The following is an 18536-nucleotide window of genomic DNA, read 5'->3' as shown; positions in this document are numbered from 1 at the left end:
ACAGTCCATGGGGCTGCAAAAAGTCAGATATGACTAAGCAAATGAGCCCATATGACTGATGAAAATTAAGTCAAATGATAAATGTGAGTGTTCTTTGAAAATGATTATGATATTGAATGAATGTTTAATAAAATACAGGGAGGTAGTTATATTTATGGGCTTCCCTGGTGGCTCAGCAGTAAAGAATCCACCTGCCAATTCAGGAGACATGCATCTTCAAATACATTGGGAAGATCCTCTGGAAAGATCCTCTGGGGAAGGAAATAGTAACCCACTCCAGTACTCCTGCCTGGGAAACCCCATGGACAGAGAAGGCTGGCAGGCTACAGTCCATGGGATTACAAAGAGTTGAACAGAACTTAGTGAGTAAAAACCAACAAAGTTATATTATATATTTTGTCCAATATCAGGATTTTATAAGTAAACACTGCAACTTGTTATATTAGGTGAATAGGCAGCACACGATCTAAAGGACATTGATATGGCAATAATGAATAGGATGGTTTAAACTAGGAAAAGACAGAAGATAACTATTTAGAATAACAAAAGAATTTATCATTATAAAGACCCACAATCAAAAAGCAATAATATGAGGGAAAAGAAGAAGTGTTTTAAAGAAAACACAGCATGAAATGGCAACTCTATGAATTATGGGACAAAAGAGCATTAACATACATCAAGACTATATATTGGCACCCTGCTTATTTAACTTATATGTGGAGTACATCATGTGAAATGCTGGGCTGGATGAAGCGCAAGCTGGAATCAAGATTACTGGGAGAAATACCAATCATTTCAGGTATGCAGATGACACCACCCTTATGGCAGAAAGCAAAGAACTAAAGAGTCTCTTGATGAGGAGAGTGAAAAAGCTGGCTTAAATCTCAAAGTTCAAAAAACTTAAGATCATGGCATCTGGTCCCATCTCTAATTTCATGGCAAATAGATGGGGAAACAATGGAAACAGTAGGAAACTATTTTCTTGGGATCCAGAGTCACTGCAGATGGTGACTACAGCCATGAAATTAAAAGACACTTGCTCCTTGGAAGAAAAGTTATGACCAACCTAGACAGCATATTAAAAAGCAGAGACATTACTTTGTCAGCCAAGGTCCATGCAGTCAAAGCTTTGGTTTTTCCAGTAGTCATGTATGGATGTGAAAGTTGGACTATAAAGAAAGCTGAGCACTGAAGAATTGGTGCTTTTGAACTGTGGTGTTGGAGAAGACTCTTGACAGTCCCTTGGACTGAAAGGAGATCAAACCAGTCAATTCTAAAGGGAATCAGTCCTGAATATTCATTGGAAGGACTGATACTGAAGCTGAAACTCCAATACTTTGGCCACCTGATGCAAACAACTGACTCCTTGGAAAAGACCCTGATGGTGGGAAATATTGAAGGAAGGAGGAAAAGGGGACGACAGAGAATGAGATGGTTTGATGGCATCACCAACTCAATAGACATGAGTTTGAGAGGCTTCCAGGAGATGGTGATAGACAGGGAAGCCTAATGTGCTGCAGTCCATGGGATTGCAAAGAGTCGGACACGACTGAGTGACTGATGTGAACATGAAATGGCAACTCTATAAGTTATGGGACAAAAGAGCATTAACAACATGAAAGTGATATAACTCAGCAGGATATTTGGCTTTCATGAACAGTTGCTTTATAAATAGCTATAGCATTATTAGTATAAAGGTAAGACAATGTTTGGCTGCTTTTATAAATACGTTCATATCAGTTATAATTTGAATCTCTTTAATGACTCTCTACTGTGAAATGCTGCAATAAATCTCCATATTTGCATTTTTTGCTTTGGCCAGTACAGTTTGAAAGATTTTTATTATTTTCATTATCTCAAAGGAAATAAAACTGAAAATAGCATAGAAGACATCTAGAGGAAAGAAACACTGTCTTTTAGGAAAGTGATGATGCTTGATATATAGAAGGGAATTCTCAGGAAGGCATTGGACTTACTCACAATCTTCTTGTGCAAAAGTACCACTTATTATGTCTGCTCTATCATTTATTATGTTGGGGACTGTGGCCTATGAACAAATGAAATAACCTTCCATTTCTTCTCTCCAAGGGAAAACAATACTAGAATTTGTCCTGAAGGTATGTAGTAAATACCCAGCTATAAATTTAAAATACTGGGCATAGTGCTTTATATTTCATAAATCTTGATAATATACATTACTATTGCATATGTATGCACCATACAATAATATGGTGATTTTCACCATAATCATCATAAGCATTGTTGTTCTTCCTAGATATACTATCATTAAAAATAAAACTAAGCTCCATTAATATTCAATAACTTTTTAAATTTTATTATTGTATATCTCCTTATATAATCATTGTAATGTATGTTCAAAGAAGTAGCCAGGAGGAGAATTTTGGAGGTGAATTATATAGAGACGTATCAATAAATTTCCAAAAATTTGAAAAGTAAATCTAACACACTGCTTATCTAAGCAAACCAAAGGACTTCTATGACATCATGCTATTGATTCTATTCATATACATTTTCCTCTTTCCAGAACTTTCTTCAGGACAAATTTGACATCCTTTTTCTGCAGACTGTAAATCAGAGGACTTGGCAGGGGAATAAGGCAGGTATAAAACACAGAGGACACTTTTCCTTGATCCATGGAGCTCACAAATGATGGCTGCAGGTACATGAATGCTGCAGATCCAAAGAAAACAGCAACAGCTGAGATGTGAGAGCTGCAGGTGCTGAAGCTTTGGACCTGCCCTCAGTGGGCTGGATTTGGACGATGCTGGAGAGGATGAAGATGTAGGATGTAAGGATGGTTAAGGCAGGAGTCAGGATGTTAAATGCACTCAAGACTAGAACCAATAATTCATTATTTATTCATAGATTCTGGGACAAGATAGCTCCAAGAGTGGAAAGAGATCACAGAAGTAATGTTCTTGTTCTGACGGGCAGGGCCATGCTCAGACTTTACTTTCATTACCAGTCATATCCACAGCTGGGTATTGTTTTTGCTTTGGCTCCATCCCTTCATTCTTTCTGGAGTTATTTTTCCACTGATCTCCAGTAGCATATTGGGCACCTACTTACCTGGGGAGTTCATCATTCAGTGTTCTATCTTTTTGCCTTTTCATACTGTTCATGGGGTTCTCAAGGCAAGAATACTGAAGTGGTTAAGTACACACTTAATAGTATATATACTTATTATGAGTTTATTTTTTTAATTGATATTTCTTTTCTATTAGACTGTAAACTCAATACAGTATTTGGCACAGTTCCTGACTTACAACAAATACCAGTAAACACGTGCTTTTAATAAAAATATTGAAAGAAATTTAGAGATAGGTTAGAGACTAAACACAGGTCAATGAAATGCTTACACTGCCTGAGTTGAAGTGAGTAAACAAGGAAGTCTTTGCCATCATTTTAGTAGAAGGAACAAGTAGATGAATCAGGAAATCTCTGTTCATGAGGGAGTGTGAATATTAGAGTAATGACAGGTAGAGATAGATAAATAACTATGAGCATCTCTAAATGCTGTGGGAGGGAGCCAAATTAAAGGACTCTAAATTTTAATAGTTAAGAGTTGGGATTCAGACACAGCACAGATGCTTTCCAAGATGTCAGTACCTTGTATTTTTCTTCCCTATTTTTCTGAAGGAAAAAATTATTCTCATGATTCTGCTGGATAGTTCTGAGTCCTCACCTTGCATGACTCCTTGTTGTTGAGGGTCAGGATCTAATATTCTCTATTGTGAATCATTGGTCCTGACCTCTGAACATGTCAGCAGCCTTCTGTAAAAGTTGGTTGATATAAATGATGATTTTATACTCTCTGGTACTCATGTTAAGAGTCTGATGGGGAACAAATAATGATAATGATCTCCCACTAGAATCTTGTCTCACAAGTATCAACTCTTCAGAAATAATCAGAATTTCTCTTTTCCCCATTGACTCACCAGTGTTTAATAGATATGATACCTTGCTTTTATCAGATTATGTATTGTAAACAAGGATATGATAGATTTTGTTTGAGCTCCAGGGACTTCTCTGTCAAGCTAATTTAAAGTTCAAAACTTTAGGAAATTTTAAAGACATACACTAAAGAAATTTTCTAAAGTAATTGCCCACGAGGAGTAAGTAGAAAATCAGAAGGGAAACCTTTATGTGTCAGATTTGAAACTTTTTATTCTCATTGATCTCTGCTAATTTTATTTAGACTATTCATAAGACTTGACACATATTAAGAGCAATATTCAAAAAAAAAATTTTTTTTTTACTTTACAATGTGCAGTCTGCATCAGCGGGATACTGACACCCCATGAAAAGTTTTTTAAAAGACTCACCAGGAAACTGATGACTTTATTTTCCTCTACTACTAAAAGGGAAATGGTGAGGGAAAATATAGAGATATATGTGTTATATATGCTTCTTAATATGCTGTCTAGGTTAATCATAGCTTTTCTTTCAAGGCACAAGTATCTATTAATTTTGTGGCCACAGTCACCATCCACGTGGATATTGGAGCCCAAGAAAATAAAATTTGTCACTGTTTCCACTTGTTCTCCATCTATTTGCCATGAAGTGATGGCACCATAGCCAAGATCTTAGTTTTTTGGATGTTGAGTTTAGAAAGAATTTTACCACTCAATGCTATTTAAACTGGAATAAAAGAATTACAAAATCACAGTTATAGACCTCATGAAATTTGAAACTTCGTACTAAGGAGGTCTAATACTTAACATAATGAAATATAATATGAAAATAAAACTGGAGAAAACTCAGAGAAACATACTTTGGCCACCTGAGGCAAAGAGTCAACTCATCGGAAAAGTCCCTGATGCTGGGAGAGATTGAAGTAAGGAGAAGGGGATGACAGAGGACAAGATGGTCAATAGTTGGATGGCACTGCCAACTCAATGGACATGAGTTTGAGCAAACTCCCAGAGATGGTGAACGACAGAGAAGCCTGGCATGCTGCAGTCCTTGGGATCACAAAGAGTCCTTGGACACGACTGAGTAACTGAGCAACAACAGACAGACATGAAAATTTGAATGGGTCTCCTAATGGATTGAGAACTAGGAACATTAGCTGCAACATCTTGGAATTTTTATTAATTTCAAATTATCTTCTCTATTACTTATTAGTTCTGACCTAATCACCAAAGAATTCACCTCTTAGAGTCCTAATAATATATATTTGTTGGAAAACAAGTTACTAACACCTATTATAAAGGGATCAATTAAGAATAGAGTTTTTTCTATTAAATATATTCTAGATAATTATGAATTGGGATTTCTTGGCAGTCCAAATGACTAATATGCCATCATGATATTGGCTCTGTTCACATATGTTTTGCACAGTCTAGAATTTTTTTCAGTGCAAATTTGACATCCCTATTTTGTAGGGGGTAGATAAGGGGGTTTAGCATAGGCAAAATAATGATATAAAACACAGAGGACACTTTCTCTTGGTCTGTAGAGCTGACTGATGATGGCTTCAGGTACAGGAATGCAATAGATCCATAGAAAATAGCAACAGCTGAGATGTGAGAGCTGCAGGTGCTGAAGGCTTTGGACCTGCCCTCCTTGGAGTGGATTTGGAGGATGTTGGAGATGATGAAGATGTAGGAAGCAAAATAACTAAGGCAGGAATCAAAATGTTAAATGCACTTAAGAATATAACCAATAATTCATTAACATAGATGCTGGAACAGGATAGCTCCAAGAGTGGGAAGAGATCATAGAAATAATGGTTAACCACATTGTTCTTGCAGAAAAGGAGTCCCAACATAAATCCTGCATGAATTGTGGATCCAGTGATGCCCAAAATATAAACTCCCACTGTGAGGCAGAAGCAGATGTAATAAGACATGGTGACATTGTAAAGCAAGGGGTTGCAGATGGCAACATAGCGGTCATAGGCCATCACAGCCAACATGTGACACTCTGCAATAGCAAAAAAATGAAGAAATAAAGTTGAGTCATGCATTCAGGATAAGAGATAATATTCTTCTCTGTCATAAAGTTCACCAGCGTTTTGGGGGTAATGACAGTGGACTGACAGAGATCAATAAAGGACAAGTTGGTGAAGAAAGTACATGGGGGTGTGCAGGTGAGAACTGAGCAGAGTCAGTGTGATCACGCCCAGGTTCCCCACCACCATGACCATGTAGATTCCTAGGAAGAGGAGGAAAAGGGGCAGCTGGAGTTGTGGATGTTCTGTGAGCCCAGCAAGTATGAACTCAGTCACTGAGGAGTGATTTCCAGGGCCCATTATCTTCTCAATCAGTCCTATGTTGAAAGAGAAAATGAGTAGATTTTATGCACATGTGTGCATGTGTGTGAGTGTCTGTGGGCACGTGTGCTCCTGTGAGTGGGTACTGGGGAGAGCAATTCTCGGAGGGTCATTGTTTGATCCCTCATAAAAAGAGACTCATGATGCAGGGCTCTCCTGAGTCTCTCCCGCTCCTCTGAGACAAACAATGATCCTAGTTTAATCAGAGGAAAAATATACAAACTTCATGAAATTTATAATTAAGATACTTCATAACATTTTAAGAGAAAACACCAACCCATAGATTTTTAAAATCAGAGTGAACAGTACTATTGAGACCTCTGAGGACTTTTTCTTTCTTCCCATGTTCTTTATGTATGTCTTAATAATATTCATGTAAAATGGCATTGTATTTTTTTTTTCATCTTTTAGGATTTTTTTTAATTTTGTTTTATTTTTTAACTTTACAATATTGTATTGGTTTATTTCACTTGGAATATATGAGTAGTGTGTGCTTTCTCTAATAAATTAACAGATGATTCATAAATCTATGAAAAGTAATTGTATTATTCTCAACTATTTTCCTTATTAGAATCATAACCCAGAATATCTAAAGGAATGGGAAACTATATCATTTCACCTGAGATCTATGGCTTTAATGTTCCAACTTCCTTCTCCCAGGACTTTGATTCCAGAAGGCAGAAACTTAACTTCATGGCAGACTTCATACTTATACCTCAGTGGCATTTCCAGACTCAGGAACCTTCCTCCTTTATTCTAATTTTGTCAATCTTATGGTTCAGAATATAATGACCTCAATATAGGTCATGTATTCCACCACTGTGACCAGGGGAATCAATGTATAAAATTTATTCCATGCAATTTGAACTTCATGGTTAATGGAAAGGGTGAGAAACTATTTATATTCTCCCAAAATACAAGATGCATTTTTGAAGACAAATATTCGGTCTCATTTATTCTGGTCTTTTTTTATCAATACAATCATGTATTTTGCAGATGTTCACTATGAAATTCAAAGATGATAGACATGTGGATTAGTAGAGTACACAAAAATACAATTAGAAATTTTAATTTAAATTCAGCATTTGTTAACTGTGGGAGGTGTTCTTTGTTTAAAAATCAACTCACTCTTAGTTTACAATTGTACAGATAATGAGCAGATTCTATAAAATGAAAATTCATAATCTTACTTAAAACTCAAGCAATGGTTGGATTCATGTGTTCAGTTCAAGATGAAATGCTTTATGTGACAGAAAAAAATTGGAAAATTTCAGAAAAATGATCAAATATTTTCCATATTAGAATGCTGAAATAACTGAGGATGCTTTTCCAGAAAAATACTTATGTGACACCTGATAGTTATCTTATAGTTCAACATATTGCTTTATTTAAGAGTTATTGGGTTTATTTTATGTAACATCAGAAGAGTGAAGAAAAATTACTGCTTGAAACTGTTGGAGAAATATTTGGTTTCACAGCAAAACAAACACTCCAACCATCAAAATACCCAGATCTTACAGTAAAAATGTTGATTTCATACTGAATAACTAGTTACTTAGCAGGCATTTTTAATAACAATAAACACTTGATGCTTGTATTAAATAATCTTTAACATCTCAGTTTCACTGTTTCATGATTTTAGAATTTTTATAAGAATCTGCTTGCAATGCAGGAGACACAGGAGACTCGGGTTTGATCCCTGTGTTGGGAAGATCCCCTGAAGTAGGAAATGGCAAAACACTCCAGTATTCTTGCCTGGAGAATCCCATGGACAGAAGAGTCCGGTGGGCTATAGTCTATGAGGTCACAAAGAGTTGGACATGACTTAGCGACTGAACACACACATGTAAGCCCTGATACTGTTAGCATTAGTGCATTGAAACCTCCCTGAATCCCATACTTGCCACATGACCTTCAGATGATCAGGTCTGCTCTCCAACACTGAAAAAGAAAAAAATCTGTTTCATGTGAAAATTAAGTAAAATGATTCTTATGAAGAGCTTAGCCCAGTCCCTAGCTTTTAGTAAGAAAATGTCAATGTTATTTTACTGTTAATCTATTCAGCTTCTCTCTATAATATGCTTTATTTGGCCAACATTTTTATTCTTTAATCATGGCAAGAGTTTTAAGTTTTCTTTTCCTTAGCATATCTTCTTGTTGCTCCTTTCTACATTAACACATATGGTAATACAGAGATTTGAAATATTTTGCTAAATATTAAATTTTTTAATTATGAATATTTTCCATGGTCTCCAAATAAAGTCAAGCCAAATTCTTTGTCATTCCAAGATTCATAACATCTGACAAAAAAAGTTTTCTTTATAATGTCCCAATAGGTTTCACATGATTTAATTATTTCACAAAACAGCATAATAGGCTCACATTTTTGAATCAACAAAGTCCTTTAGCTCTTCTCACTCTACTCCCTTTATCTTATAAAATGTAATTGACTTTAAAGACCCTTTAGTTAAGGACTTTAACAGTGGAAGCCCCAGTTAATAAGATTTTATATGTGCCCATGAATATATTTCTTATGTTATACTTAGTACATAAATCTGTATCAATTATTATGGGTTATGTACTGATTTTACTTCTGCACTAGAGTGTTTACTCAATACAGTGTTTTGTATGGTGCATTACATACAGCAAGTATCAATAAACAAGAGTTTTTAATAAAATCATTTGAAAGATGCTTCAGTTCAGTTCAGTTCAGTCGCGCAGTCGTGTCCGACTCTGCGACCCCATGAATTGCAGCACGCCAGGCCTCCCTGTCCATCATCAACCCCCAGAGTTCACCCAAACTCATGTCCATCGAGTCGGTGATGCCATCCAGCCATTTAATCCTCTGTCGTCCCCTTCTCCTTCTGCCCACAATCCCTCTCAGCATCAGAGTCTTTTCCAATGAGTCAACTCTTCACATAAGGTGGCCAAAGTATTGCAGTTTCAGCTTTAGCATCATTCCTTCCAAAGAAATCCCAGGGCTGATCTCCTTTAGAATGGACTGGTTGCATCTTCTTTCAGTCCAAAGGACTCTCAAGAGTCTTCTCCAACACCACAGTTCAAAAGCATCAGTTCTTCGGTGCTCAGCTTTCTTCACAGTCCAACTTTCACATCCATACATGACTACTGGAAAAAGCATAGCCTTGACTAGATGGACTTTTGTTGGCAATGTCTCTGCTTTTCAATATGCTATCTAGGTTGGTTATAACTTTCCTTCCAAGGAGTAAGCGTCTTTTAAGTTCATGGCTGCAGTCACCATCTGCAGTGATTTTGGAGCCCAAAAAAATAAAGCCTGTCACTGTTTCCACTGTTTCCCCATCTATTTCCCATAAAGTGATGGGACCGGATGCCATGATCTTCGTTTTCTGAATGTTGAGCTTTAAGCCAACTTTTTCACTCTCCTCTTTCATTTTCATCAAGAGGCTTTTTAGTTCCTCTTCACTTTCTGCCATAAGGGTAGTGTCATCTGCATATCTGAGGTTATTGATATTTCTCCCAGCAATCTTGATTCCAGCTTGTGCTTCTTCCAGCCCAGTGTTTCTCATAATGTACTCTGCATGTAAGTTAAATAAGCATGGTGACAATATACAGCCTTGACATACTCCTTTTCCTATTTGGAACCAGTCTGTTGTTCCATGTCCAGTTCTAACCGTTGCTTCCTGACCTGCATATAAGTTTCTCAAGAGGTAAGTAGGTGATACATTAATACAGACTCCATATAAGTGAACAAAATTCTCACACTACCTCCATCAAAGTGAGTAAATAAGTAAGTGTTGGTCATAATTTTATTCAGCCAAGGACAGCTGGAAGAGGGTGTTCTAACAAAACAAGAGAAAACTCTACACATGGACATCACCAGATGGTCAACACCGAAATCAGATTGATTATATTCTTTGCAGCCAAAGATGGAGAAGCTCTATACAGTCAGCAAAAACAAGACTGGGGGCTGACTATGCCTCAGATCATTAATTCCTTATTGCCAAATTCAGATTAAATTGAAGAAAGTAGGGAAAAACACTAGACCATTCAGATATGACTTAAATCAAATCCCTTACAATTATACAGTGAAAGTGAGAAATAGATTTAAAGGACTAGATCTGATAAACAGAGTGCTTGATGAACTATGGACAGAGGTTCATGACATTGTACCAGAGACAGGGAGCAAGAACATCCCCAAGAAAAAGAAATGCAAAAAAGCAAAATGGCTGTCTGAGGAGGCCTTACAAATAGTTGTGAAAAGAAGAGAAGTGAAAAGTAAAAGAAAAAAGAAAATATATGCCCATTTGAATGCAGAGCTCCAAAGAATAGCAAGGAGAGATAAGAAAGCCTTCCTCAGTGATCAATGCAAAGAAATAGAGGAAAACAATAGAATAGGAAAGATTAGAGATCTCTTCAAGAAAATTAGAGACCAAGGGAATGTTTCATGCAAAGATGGGCTCAATAAAGGACAGAAATGGTATGGATCTAACAGAAGCAGAAGATTTTAAGAAGAGGTGGCAAAAATACACAGAAGAACTGTACAAAAAAATCTTCATGACCCAGATAATCATGATGCTATCACTCACCTAGAGCCAGACATCCTGGAATGGGAAGTCAAGTGGGCGTTAGGAAGCATCACTACAAACAAAGCTAGTGGAGGTGATGGAATTCCAGTTGAGCTATTTCAAATCCTGAAAGATGATACTGTGAAAGTGCTGCACTCAATATGCCAGCAAATTTGGAAAACTCAGCAGTGGCCACAGGACTGGAAAATTTCACTTTTCATTCCAATCCCAAAGAAAGGCAATGCCAAAGAATGTTCAAACTACTGCATAAATGCACTCTTCTCACACACTTGCAAAGTAATGCTTAAAATTCTCCAAGCCAGGCTTCAACAGCACATAAACTGTGAATTTCCAGATGTTCAAGCTGGTTTTAGAAAAATCAGAGGAACCAGAGATCAAATTGCCAACATCCATTGGATCATCGAAAAAGCAAGAGAGTTCCAGAAAAACATCTATTTCTGCTTTATTAACTATGCCAAACCCTTTGACTGTGTGGATCACAACAAACTATGAAAAATCTTAAAGAGGTGGGAATACCAGACCACCTGAACTGCCTCTTGAGAAATCTATATGCAGGTCAAGAAGCAACAGTTAGAACTGGACATGGAAAAACAGACTGGTCCCTATAGGGAAACTGCTGCTGCTAAGTCACTTCAGTTGTGTCTGACTCCGTGCAACCCCATAGACGGCAGCCCACCAGGCTCCACCATCCCTGGGATTCTCCAGGCAAGAACACTGGAGTGGGTTGCCATTTCCTTCTCCAATGCATGAAAGTGAAAAGTGAAAGTGAAGTCGCTCAGTCGTGTCCGACTCTTAGCGACCCCATGGACTGCAACCCACCAGGCTCCTCCATCCATGGGATTTTCCAGGCAAGAGTGCCAGAGTGGGGTGCCATTGCCTTCTCCCTTAATAGGGAAAGGAGTATGTCAAAGCTATATATTGTCACCCTGTTTATATAACTTACATGCAAACTAAATCATGAGAAATGCTGGGCTAGAAGAAAAACAAGCTGGAATCAAGATTGCTGGAAGAAATACCAATCACCTCAGATATGCAGATAACATTACTCTTATGGCAGAAAGCAAAAAAGAACTAAATAGCCTCTCGATGAAAGTGAAAGAGTAGAGTGAAAAAGTTGGCTTAAAGCTCAACATTCAGAAAACTAAGATCATGGCATCTGGTCCCATCATTTCCTGGCAAATAGAGATGGGGAAACAGTGGAAACAGTGACAGACTTTATTCTGGGGGGCTCCAAAATCACTGCAGAGCTGACTGCAGCCATGAAGTTAAGAGACGCTTACTCCTTGGAAGGAAAGTTATGAGCCTGTTAGACAGCATATTCAAAAGCAGAGACATTACTTTGCCAACAGAGGTCTGTATAGTGAAGGCTATGGTTTTTCCTGTGGTCATGTATGGATGTGAGAGTTGGACTATAAAGAAAGCTGAGTGCTGAAGAATTGATGCTTTTGAACTGTGGTGTTGGAGAAGACTCTTGAGAGTCTCTTGGACTGCAAGGAGATCCAACCAGTCCATCCTAAAGGAGATCAGTCCTGGGTCTCCATTGGAAGGACTGATGTTGAAGCTGAAACTCCAATACTTTGGCCAACTGATGTGAAGAACTGACTCATTTGATAAGACCCTGATGCTGGGATAGATTGAAGGTGGGAGGAAAAGGGGATGACAGAGGATGAGATGGTTGGATGGCATCACCGACTCAATGGACATGAGTTTGAGTAAACTCTGGGAGTTGGTGATGGACAGGGAGGCTTGGCGTGCTGCAGTCCTGGGGCCACAAAGTGTTGAACACAACCGAGTGACTGAACTGTTTCTGAATATTGACCAATCAAATTTTAAAAGGTTTTAATTTATTGTTGGGTATAAGATTTTAATCTGATTTTCAAGGTATTTTTCCAAATTGCTATGAAAAAGGGTAAAACCTAGAGTAGAATATTCCATAAACACATAGGAAAATGTTGCTCATCAACAATTATCAGAACTTAGAACAATAAATATGGTACAATGTAACACAAAACAACTGTTCTCAACATTCTGATAACTTTGATAGAATACTCACAAACATTCTCTAATGATAAGCAGTATCATAAAAGACATCATTATTACAGCATGTTTGAGGAACCAAAAAAGTGCTTGATAATAGTGTGGAGTGGTCAGAAACGCATGGAGAATTAAAAACTTGCATTTGTTCTTAAAAGGTGTTTATAACTGAAATGTGTGTAAAACTAGAAAAGGAGTATGGAGTCAAGAAGCTATATCAAGACAGGAAAGCAGCAAGAATGAAGTGATAGGAATAAACCACATTGTCGAGATATTACAGAAACTATCCCACCCAGCAGGACAAACAGCCTTCTGGCAGATCCTAATAGTTATGAAATATTAATATATTTTGCATATTATACATATAATTTTAATCACAGTTCATATTATTATTCTTTTAGATCCAAAGCCAAATTCAAATGTTAACTCTAGAGAGAACATGCAGCTGTCTAGGACTAAATACAAATACTCAAAAGAGTGGAAGAGATTTAGTTATTCCTAATTTACCCTCTCTTCCTCAATAATAAATGCCCCAATTCTTAGTTGGGCAGGTGGCTACATAGATATGGTATTTCTTAGCCCCTCTTACAGCCACCTTGGACCATATGGCTGGGTCACACCGAAGGGAAATAAGAGGAGGTGAGGTCTGTCACTTCCAGGTGGTTGTCTTCAAGTTAGGGGACATTCTCTCTCCTTCCCTATCTTTAGTTCTGATGGCTGAGAGGTAGAAATGAAGGATGAATCTGGAACTACTCTCTGAGACCAAACAATGGATGGAAGCCAGATGTTGTAGCAGAGCAGCAATTGAAAAGCAGCTTATGTCCCCAGTGAGCCACTGAACCTGTCCTGTGTCACTTTCAGGATTATGTACCATGGTATGTATGTACTTCTGTGTGTGTAATGCACAGTAACACCTAACTGTGACTAAAGCAGAAGATATAAAGTAATTTTCTGAAATTCACTTCTGTGACATTTTGAAATGCTAATTGTACATAAGGAACTGTGTAATTTTTAGAAATTGATATGTGCTTGTATGAAAATTAATGAAAGACACACTCTGTACGAGAGCTTTATCCAAGGTTATCATAGTGCCTAGTGTTAGAATATATTTATTGTATCATGTTATTTTCCATTAGTAAAACAGTGTGCCCTCTGTACTGGTATCTAAAAATTCCTATATATTTGTTAATTTTTGTCTCATTTGTAGTAGTTCTTTTTCAAAGTCCTTTACCTCTCATTTTTGTAGTAAAGTTTCATCTCCACTTTGGAATCTGTCTGCTATCTATTCCAATATTTTAATCCATATCTACTATCAGTTCTCATATCACTAGAGTAAATACAGACATGTTTTATCTTTCTTTAATCTTTTTGATAGTTTTAATACACAAATGGTGCTTCCCAGGTAGTGGTAATGCTAGAGAATCTGTCTGCCAAGGCAGGAGATATATGAGATGCAGTTTTGATTCCTGAGTCAGAAAGATCCCCTGGAGAGGAAATGGCAACCCACTCCAGTATTCTTGACTGCAGAATCCCGTGGACAGACGAGCCAGATAGGCTACAGTCCATGGGGTCACAGAGAGTCAGACATGACTGAGCATTAAGCAGCAGAAATACACAAATGAATGCTCAGAAACAAACAAAAATTCTCAGAAATATTCATTCCTATCTTTCAGCCATCCATATGAAAAAATTTATTCAATATTGTTTGTTTAATCCATAGTGTAATAAAATAATTATTACACACATAAGCCTTATAAAGCATATCCTAGCAGTAAAAATGCAGATTGGTTTAGAATTATAATATTCATATCAATTACACATAAACATAGACATATATATACACATATGTACACATATGGATAGATATACATGTATACACAGAGTTTTTATGGATTAAAAAGTGGAGTATGAACTTTCAGAATGATTAGTACATAGTAAGTCAAAAAGAAATTTTCCTCTAATTCTCAAAGAGAGTCATAACCTTGCCTCACACATTATGAATTTAGGTTTTATAAGATAAGATAAAGGGTGATATCTCACAGGAGTGTTACTATTGAATGTTTGAAGGCAAGGTAATTTCAAAGAAAACATTGCTTTAACATTTTTAGATGAGACAAATGATGTTGAAAATACAGTTTGAAAAGAAAAAAAGTGTTAGTCATTCAGTCATGTCTGACTCTTTGTCACCTGATGGACTGTACCCCACTTTGCTCCTCTGTCCATGGACTTTTCCAGGCAAGAATACTGGAGTGGGTTGCCATTTCCTCCTCCAGGGGATCTTCCAGACCCAGGGATTGAACCTGCATCTCTCATTGGCAGGCAGACTCTTTACCATCTAAGACACCAGGGATTTTTACCAGGTATAACAGCTCATACTGAGTCAAAGGGTAAAGAGGGAATTTATTGCTTTCCTCAAAATAATTCAGTTTCTTTTCCATGATAGCCAGGTACTTAATCAGAAAATATTTTTTCAATTGTAAACTTCTATGTGAATAAATGGTCCATAAGGTTGTAATAATAAAAGAATGTAACTTCTAAATCTTAAAATTCTATAATGTGAATGGTACAAAAAGGTATGTTTTTTAGAGAGAAGAGAAAATGAGTACAGGATTGTCAGGGAAATGGAAGTAGAAGAATGATCTCAGAACTGTGGAGTAAGGAATGCTGCATAAAGATATGTCAAAATAAACATAATTCTTCAGTGCTGTTTATTACTGTCAATCTCGTCCACTATAGTGTTGAGCATATGTGTGTCCTATGACATAGGAATTATGTCTTATCACCCATCATATGCCCTTGTACCTCCTAATACATTTCTGTGCACAAATTAAGAATTAAAGATTGAATTTTATAGATTCCAAATGGTTAAACATTGTTTATTATAGAGATCACACTTCCAGAGACATTTGTCTTACTAGTAAACAGCAATAGGGACACAACATATTGAGAAAATCAAAGGGTACTGATTAGATGAATTTATTCCTTGAATTAAGATAAATAAATTTTGAATTTCCCTGGCAGTCCTGCGGTTAGGACTCAGCATTTTCAACGTTGTGTACCCAAGTTTACTTCTTGGTTGGGGGAACTAAGATATTGCAAGTCACGCAAGACAGCCAAAAAATAAAAATTTAAAATTAAAAAAAGAAATTTTAAAGATGAATAAGTCTTGGCTAAAAAAAGTTCCATATTGCATGCTTGTAATAATCCACATGAAGGCCTTTGAATACTGTATTAATGTTTAGATGTAATACAGAGTTTTATGGACATGTGGACACTGGCACAGCCTCAAACAGTGCTGCTCTCCATATGATAACACTATGACTCCAGTCCTCTCCCTGCCACTTTCATCCCCAAAAATCAAGAATTAATAGTAGAAACCATCTAATTACTTGTGGACACACATTCCTGTGTCTGGACTGTTTTCTTACCAAACTTTCTCAGGAAATTATAAATTTTTGCCAAGGCAAAACACTCATTTTCACAGGAAATTTCTTTTTTCAAGGATTTTATTGAAGGCAATTTTGACATCTTTATTCCTCAGGCTGTAGATCAGGGGATTCAGCATGGGCACAATAATGGTGTAAAACACAGAGGACACTTTCCCATGATCCATGCTGCTGACTGATGAAGGCTGCAGGTACATGAACGCTGCAGATCCATAGAAGATAGCAACAGCTGCAATGTGGGAGCTGCATGTGCTGAAGGATTTGGATCTGCTCTCCTTGGAGTGAATTTGGAGGATGTTGAAGATGATGAAGATGTAGGAGCTGAGGATGGTCAGGATTGGGATGAGGATATTAAATGCACTGAAACACAAAACTACCACCTCATTGATATAAGTACTGGAACAGGAGAGCTCCAGTAGAGGAAAAAGATCACAGAAGTAATGGTTGATCACATCAGCCTCACAGAAAAACACTCTTAGCATGCAGCCTGTGTGAGCTGTGGCACCAGTCAAGCCCATGATATAAACCCCAACTACCATGCAAGAACAGAGCTGATAAGACATGGTGACATTGTAAAGCAAGGGGTTACAGATGGCAACATAGCGATCATATGCCATTACAGCCAACATATGACTTTCTGATATAACAAAAACAAGGAAGAAGAAGAGTTGAATCATACATGCTGGGTAGGAGATAGTATTCTTCTCTGTCACAAAGCTCACCAGCATTTTGGGGGTAATGACAGTGGACTGACAGAGGTCAATGAAGGACAAGCTGCAGAGGAAATAGTACATGGGGGTGTGCAGGTGAGAACTGAGCCCAATCAGTATGATCATGACCAGGTTTCCCACCACCGTGACCACATAGATTCCTAGGAAGAGGAGGAAAAGGGGCAGCTGGAGTCCTGGATGCTCTGTTAACCCAGCAAGGATGAACTCAGTCACTGAGGAGTGATTTCCTGCTGCCATTTTCCTCTGGGAATTTATGGAAGAAATGAACAATTGAAGTGGATATTTATTGTCTTATAACACAATAATGTGTAATATAAAAACCAAGACTTCTCAAGCAGATAGCTCCAGTTCTCTGTCTATTCCTAATCTACATTAGTGGTCAAAGTGCATCTCAGTAACATAGGACATGTAAATATTAACAAATATAAGATGGAATGTTCCTTTGTTTGTTCTATGGTATCAAATCAAAGCACTCTCCCAGTGGGTCTCAGTATTGCCCAGTCCCTATACAGCCAAAGAAATTTTCTGTTAACTTTATTATAAGAACTTTCAATGATTTGTTTTCATTCCTCCCAACTCTTCTACAGAGAAAATACTAGTATGCCTATTTTACATGCTGGATAACTAATATAGTGGTTAGATATTTTCCCACAGTTAGGCATATAAAAAGTACATGATCAAGGATACAAAATAAGGCCTTTCTGTCTCACTTTCCATCTCTTCTTTTAGCTACTCATATCTGCCCTTCTATCTCTCTTTGTCGTATCAGAGCAACCGTTTACAGTAACTAATGTAAGTGGAAAAATTAATATAAAGTACTGACAGCAGTGTATCAATAACTGATCCTTTGCAGTGAATACCTTCACTATGGTCACCTTTTCAAAAATACAGATAGAGTAGCTCTAAAAAGCAACTGGATGGCTAAAAATAAGTCTATCATTAAACATAAACTCCACATCCAGGAAAGGTGAGTTTCTTAATGAGGAGAATTCAGAACTGTGAAATATTAAAGCCTAAATTCATTCATCCTAAAAATCTCTTATGGACTAGTCACCATGTGCTAAGTACTTTGTATGACCTGTTATGATCCTGGGCTTAGGTTCTGGGAAATCAGGGCTGTAGAATGTGGATCTTGCATGATCCTTGGGCTACAACAACAGTATGGGTGTGGTTTTGGTGTCTTTGTACTCACCTTCAAACTCACCTTCAAACCACAGCACTCCCCCATAGACCAAAGCAGAAAGAATATTTGTATTTTTCCATCTCTGGGATATGGGTTTGGAAGAAAGCTGATGATTCCATGCCCAGCAGAGTGAGATGACTTCAAAAGAAAGAGACCCAAGAGATATCATCAGAGATTATTGGTGTACCAAAAATGATGACTATTTATTCAGAGCATACCATGTGCTGTCCAAGGCCTTTTATAAATGGTGTCCCAGCAACCTTATGAGTGTATTATTCC

At 37.3% G+C, this 18536-nt stretch overlaps 1 protein-coding gene and 1 pseudogene across 1 annotated transcript; both read right to left on the bottom strand.

Annotated features, from left to right (window-relative positions):
* Positions 1-5327: 5327 nt before the first annotated feature.
* Positions 5328-6277, bottom strand: LOC123464533 (annotated as a pseudogene).
* A 10098-nt stretch (positions 6278-16375) lies between these two features.
* Positions 16376-17338, bottom strand: LOC112584991 (olfactory receptor 150-like). The gene has a single exon (XM_025285201.2). It carries the CDS (start codon positions 17309-17311, stop codon positions 16376-16378), a length of 936 nt encoding a protein of 311 aa, XP_025140986.2. The 5' UTR covers positions 17312-17338.
* Positions 17339-18536: the final 1198 nt, after the last annotated feature.

This window comes from Bubalus bubalis, chromosome 5, assembly GCF_019923935.1.
Source record: "Bubalus bubalis isolate 160015118507 breed Murrah chromosome 5, NDDB_SH_1, whole genome shotgun sequence".
Classification (NCBI taxonomy): domain Eukaryota; kingdom Metazoa; phylum Chordata; class Mammalia; order Artiodactyla; family Bovidae; genus Bubalus; species Bubalus bubalis.
The sequence above is the reverse complement of the archived record's forward strand: the minus strand, read 5'-3'. Positions and strand labels throughout refer to the sequence as shown.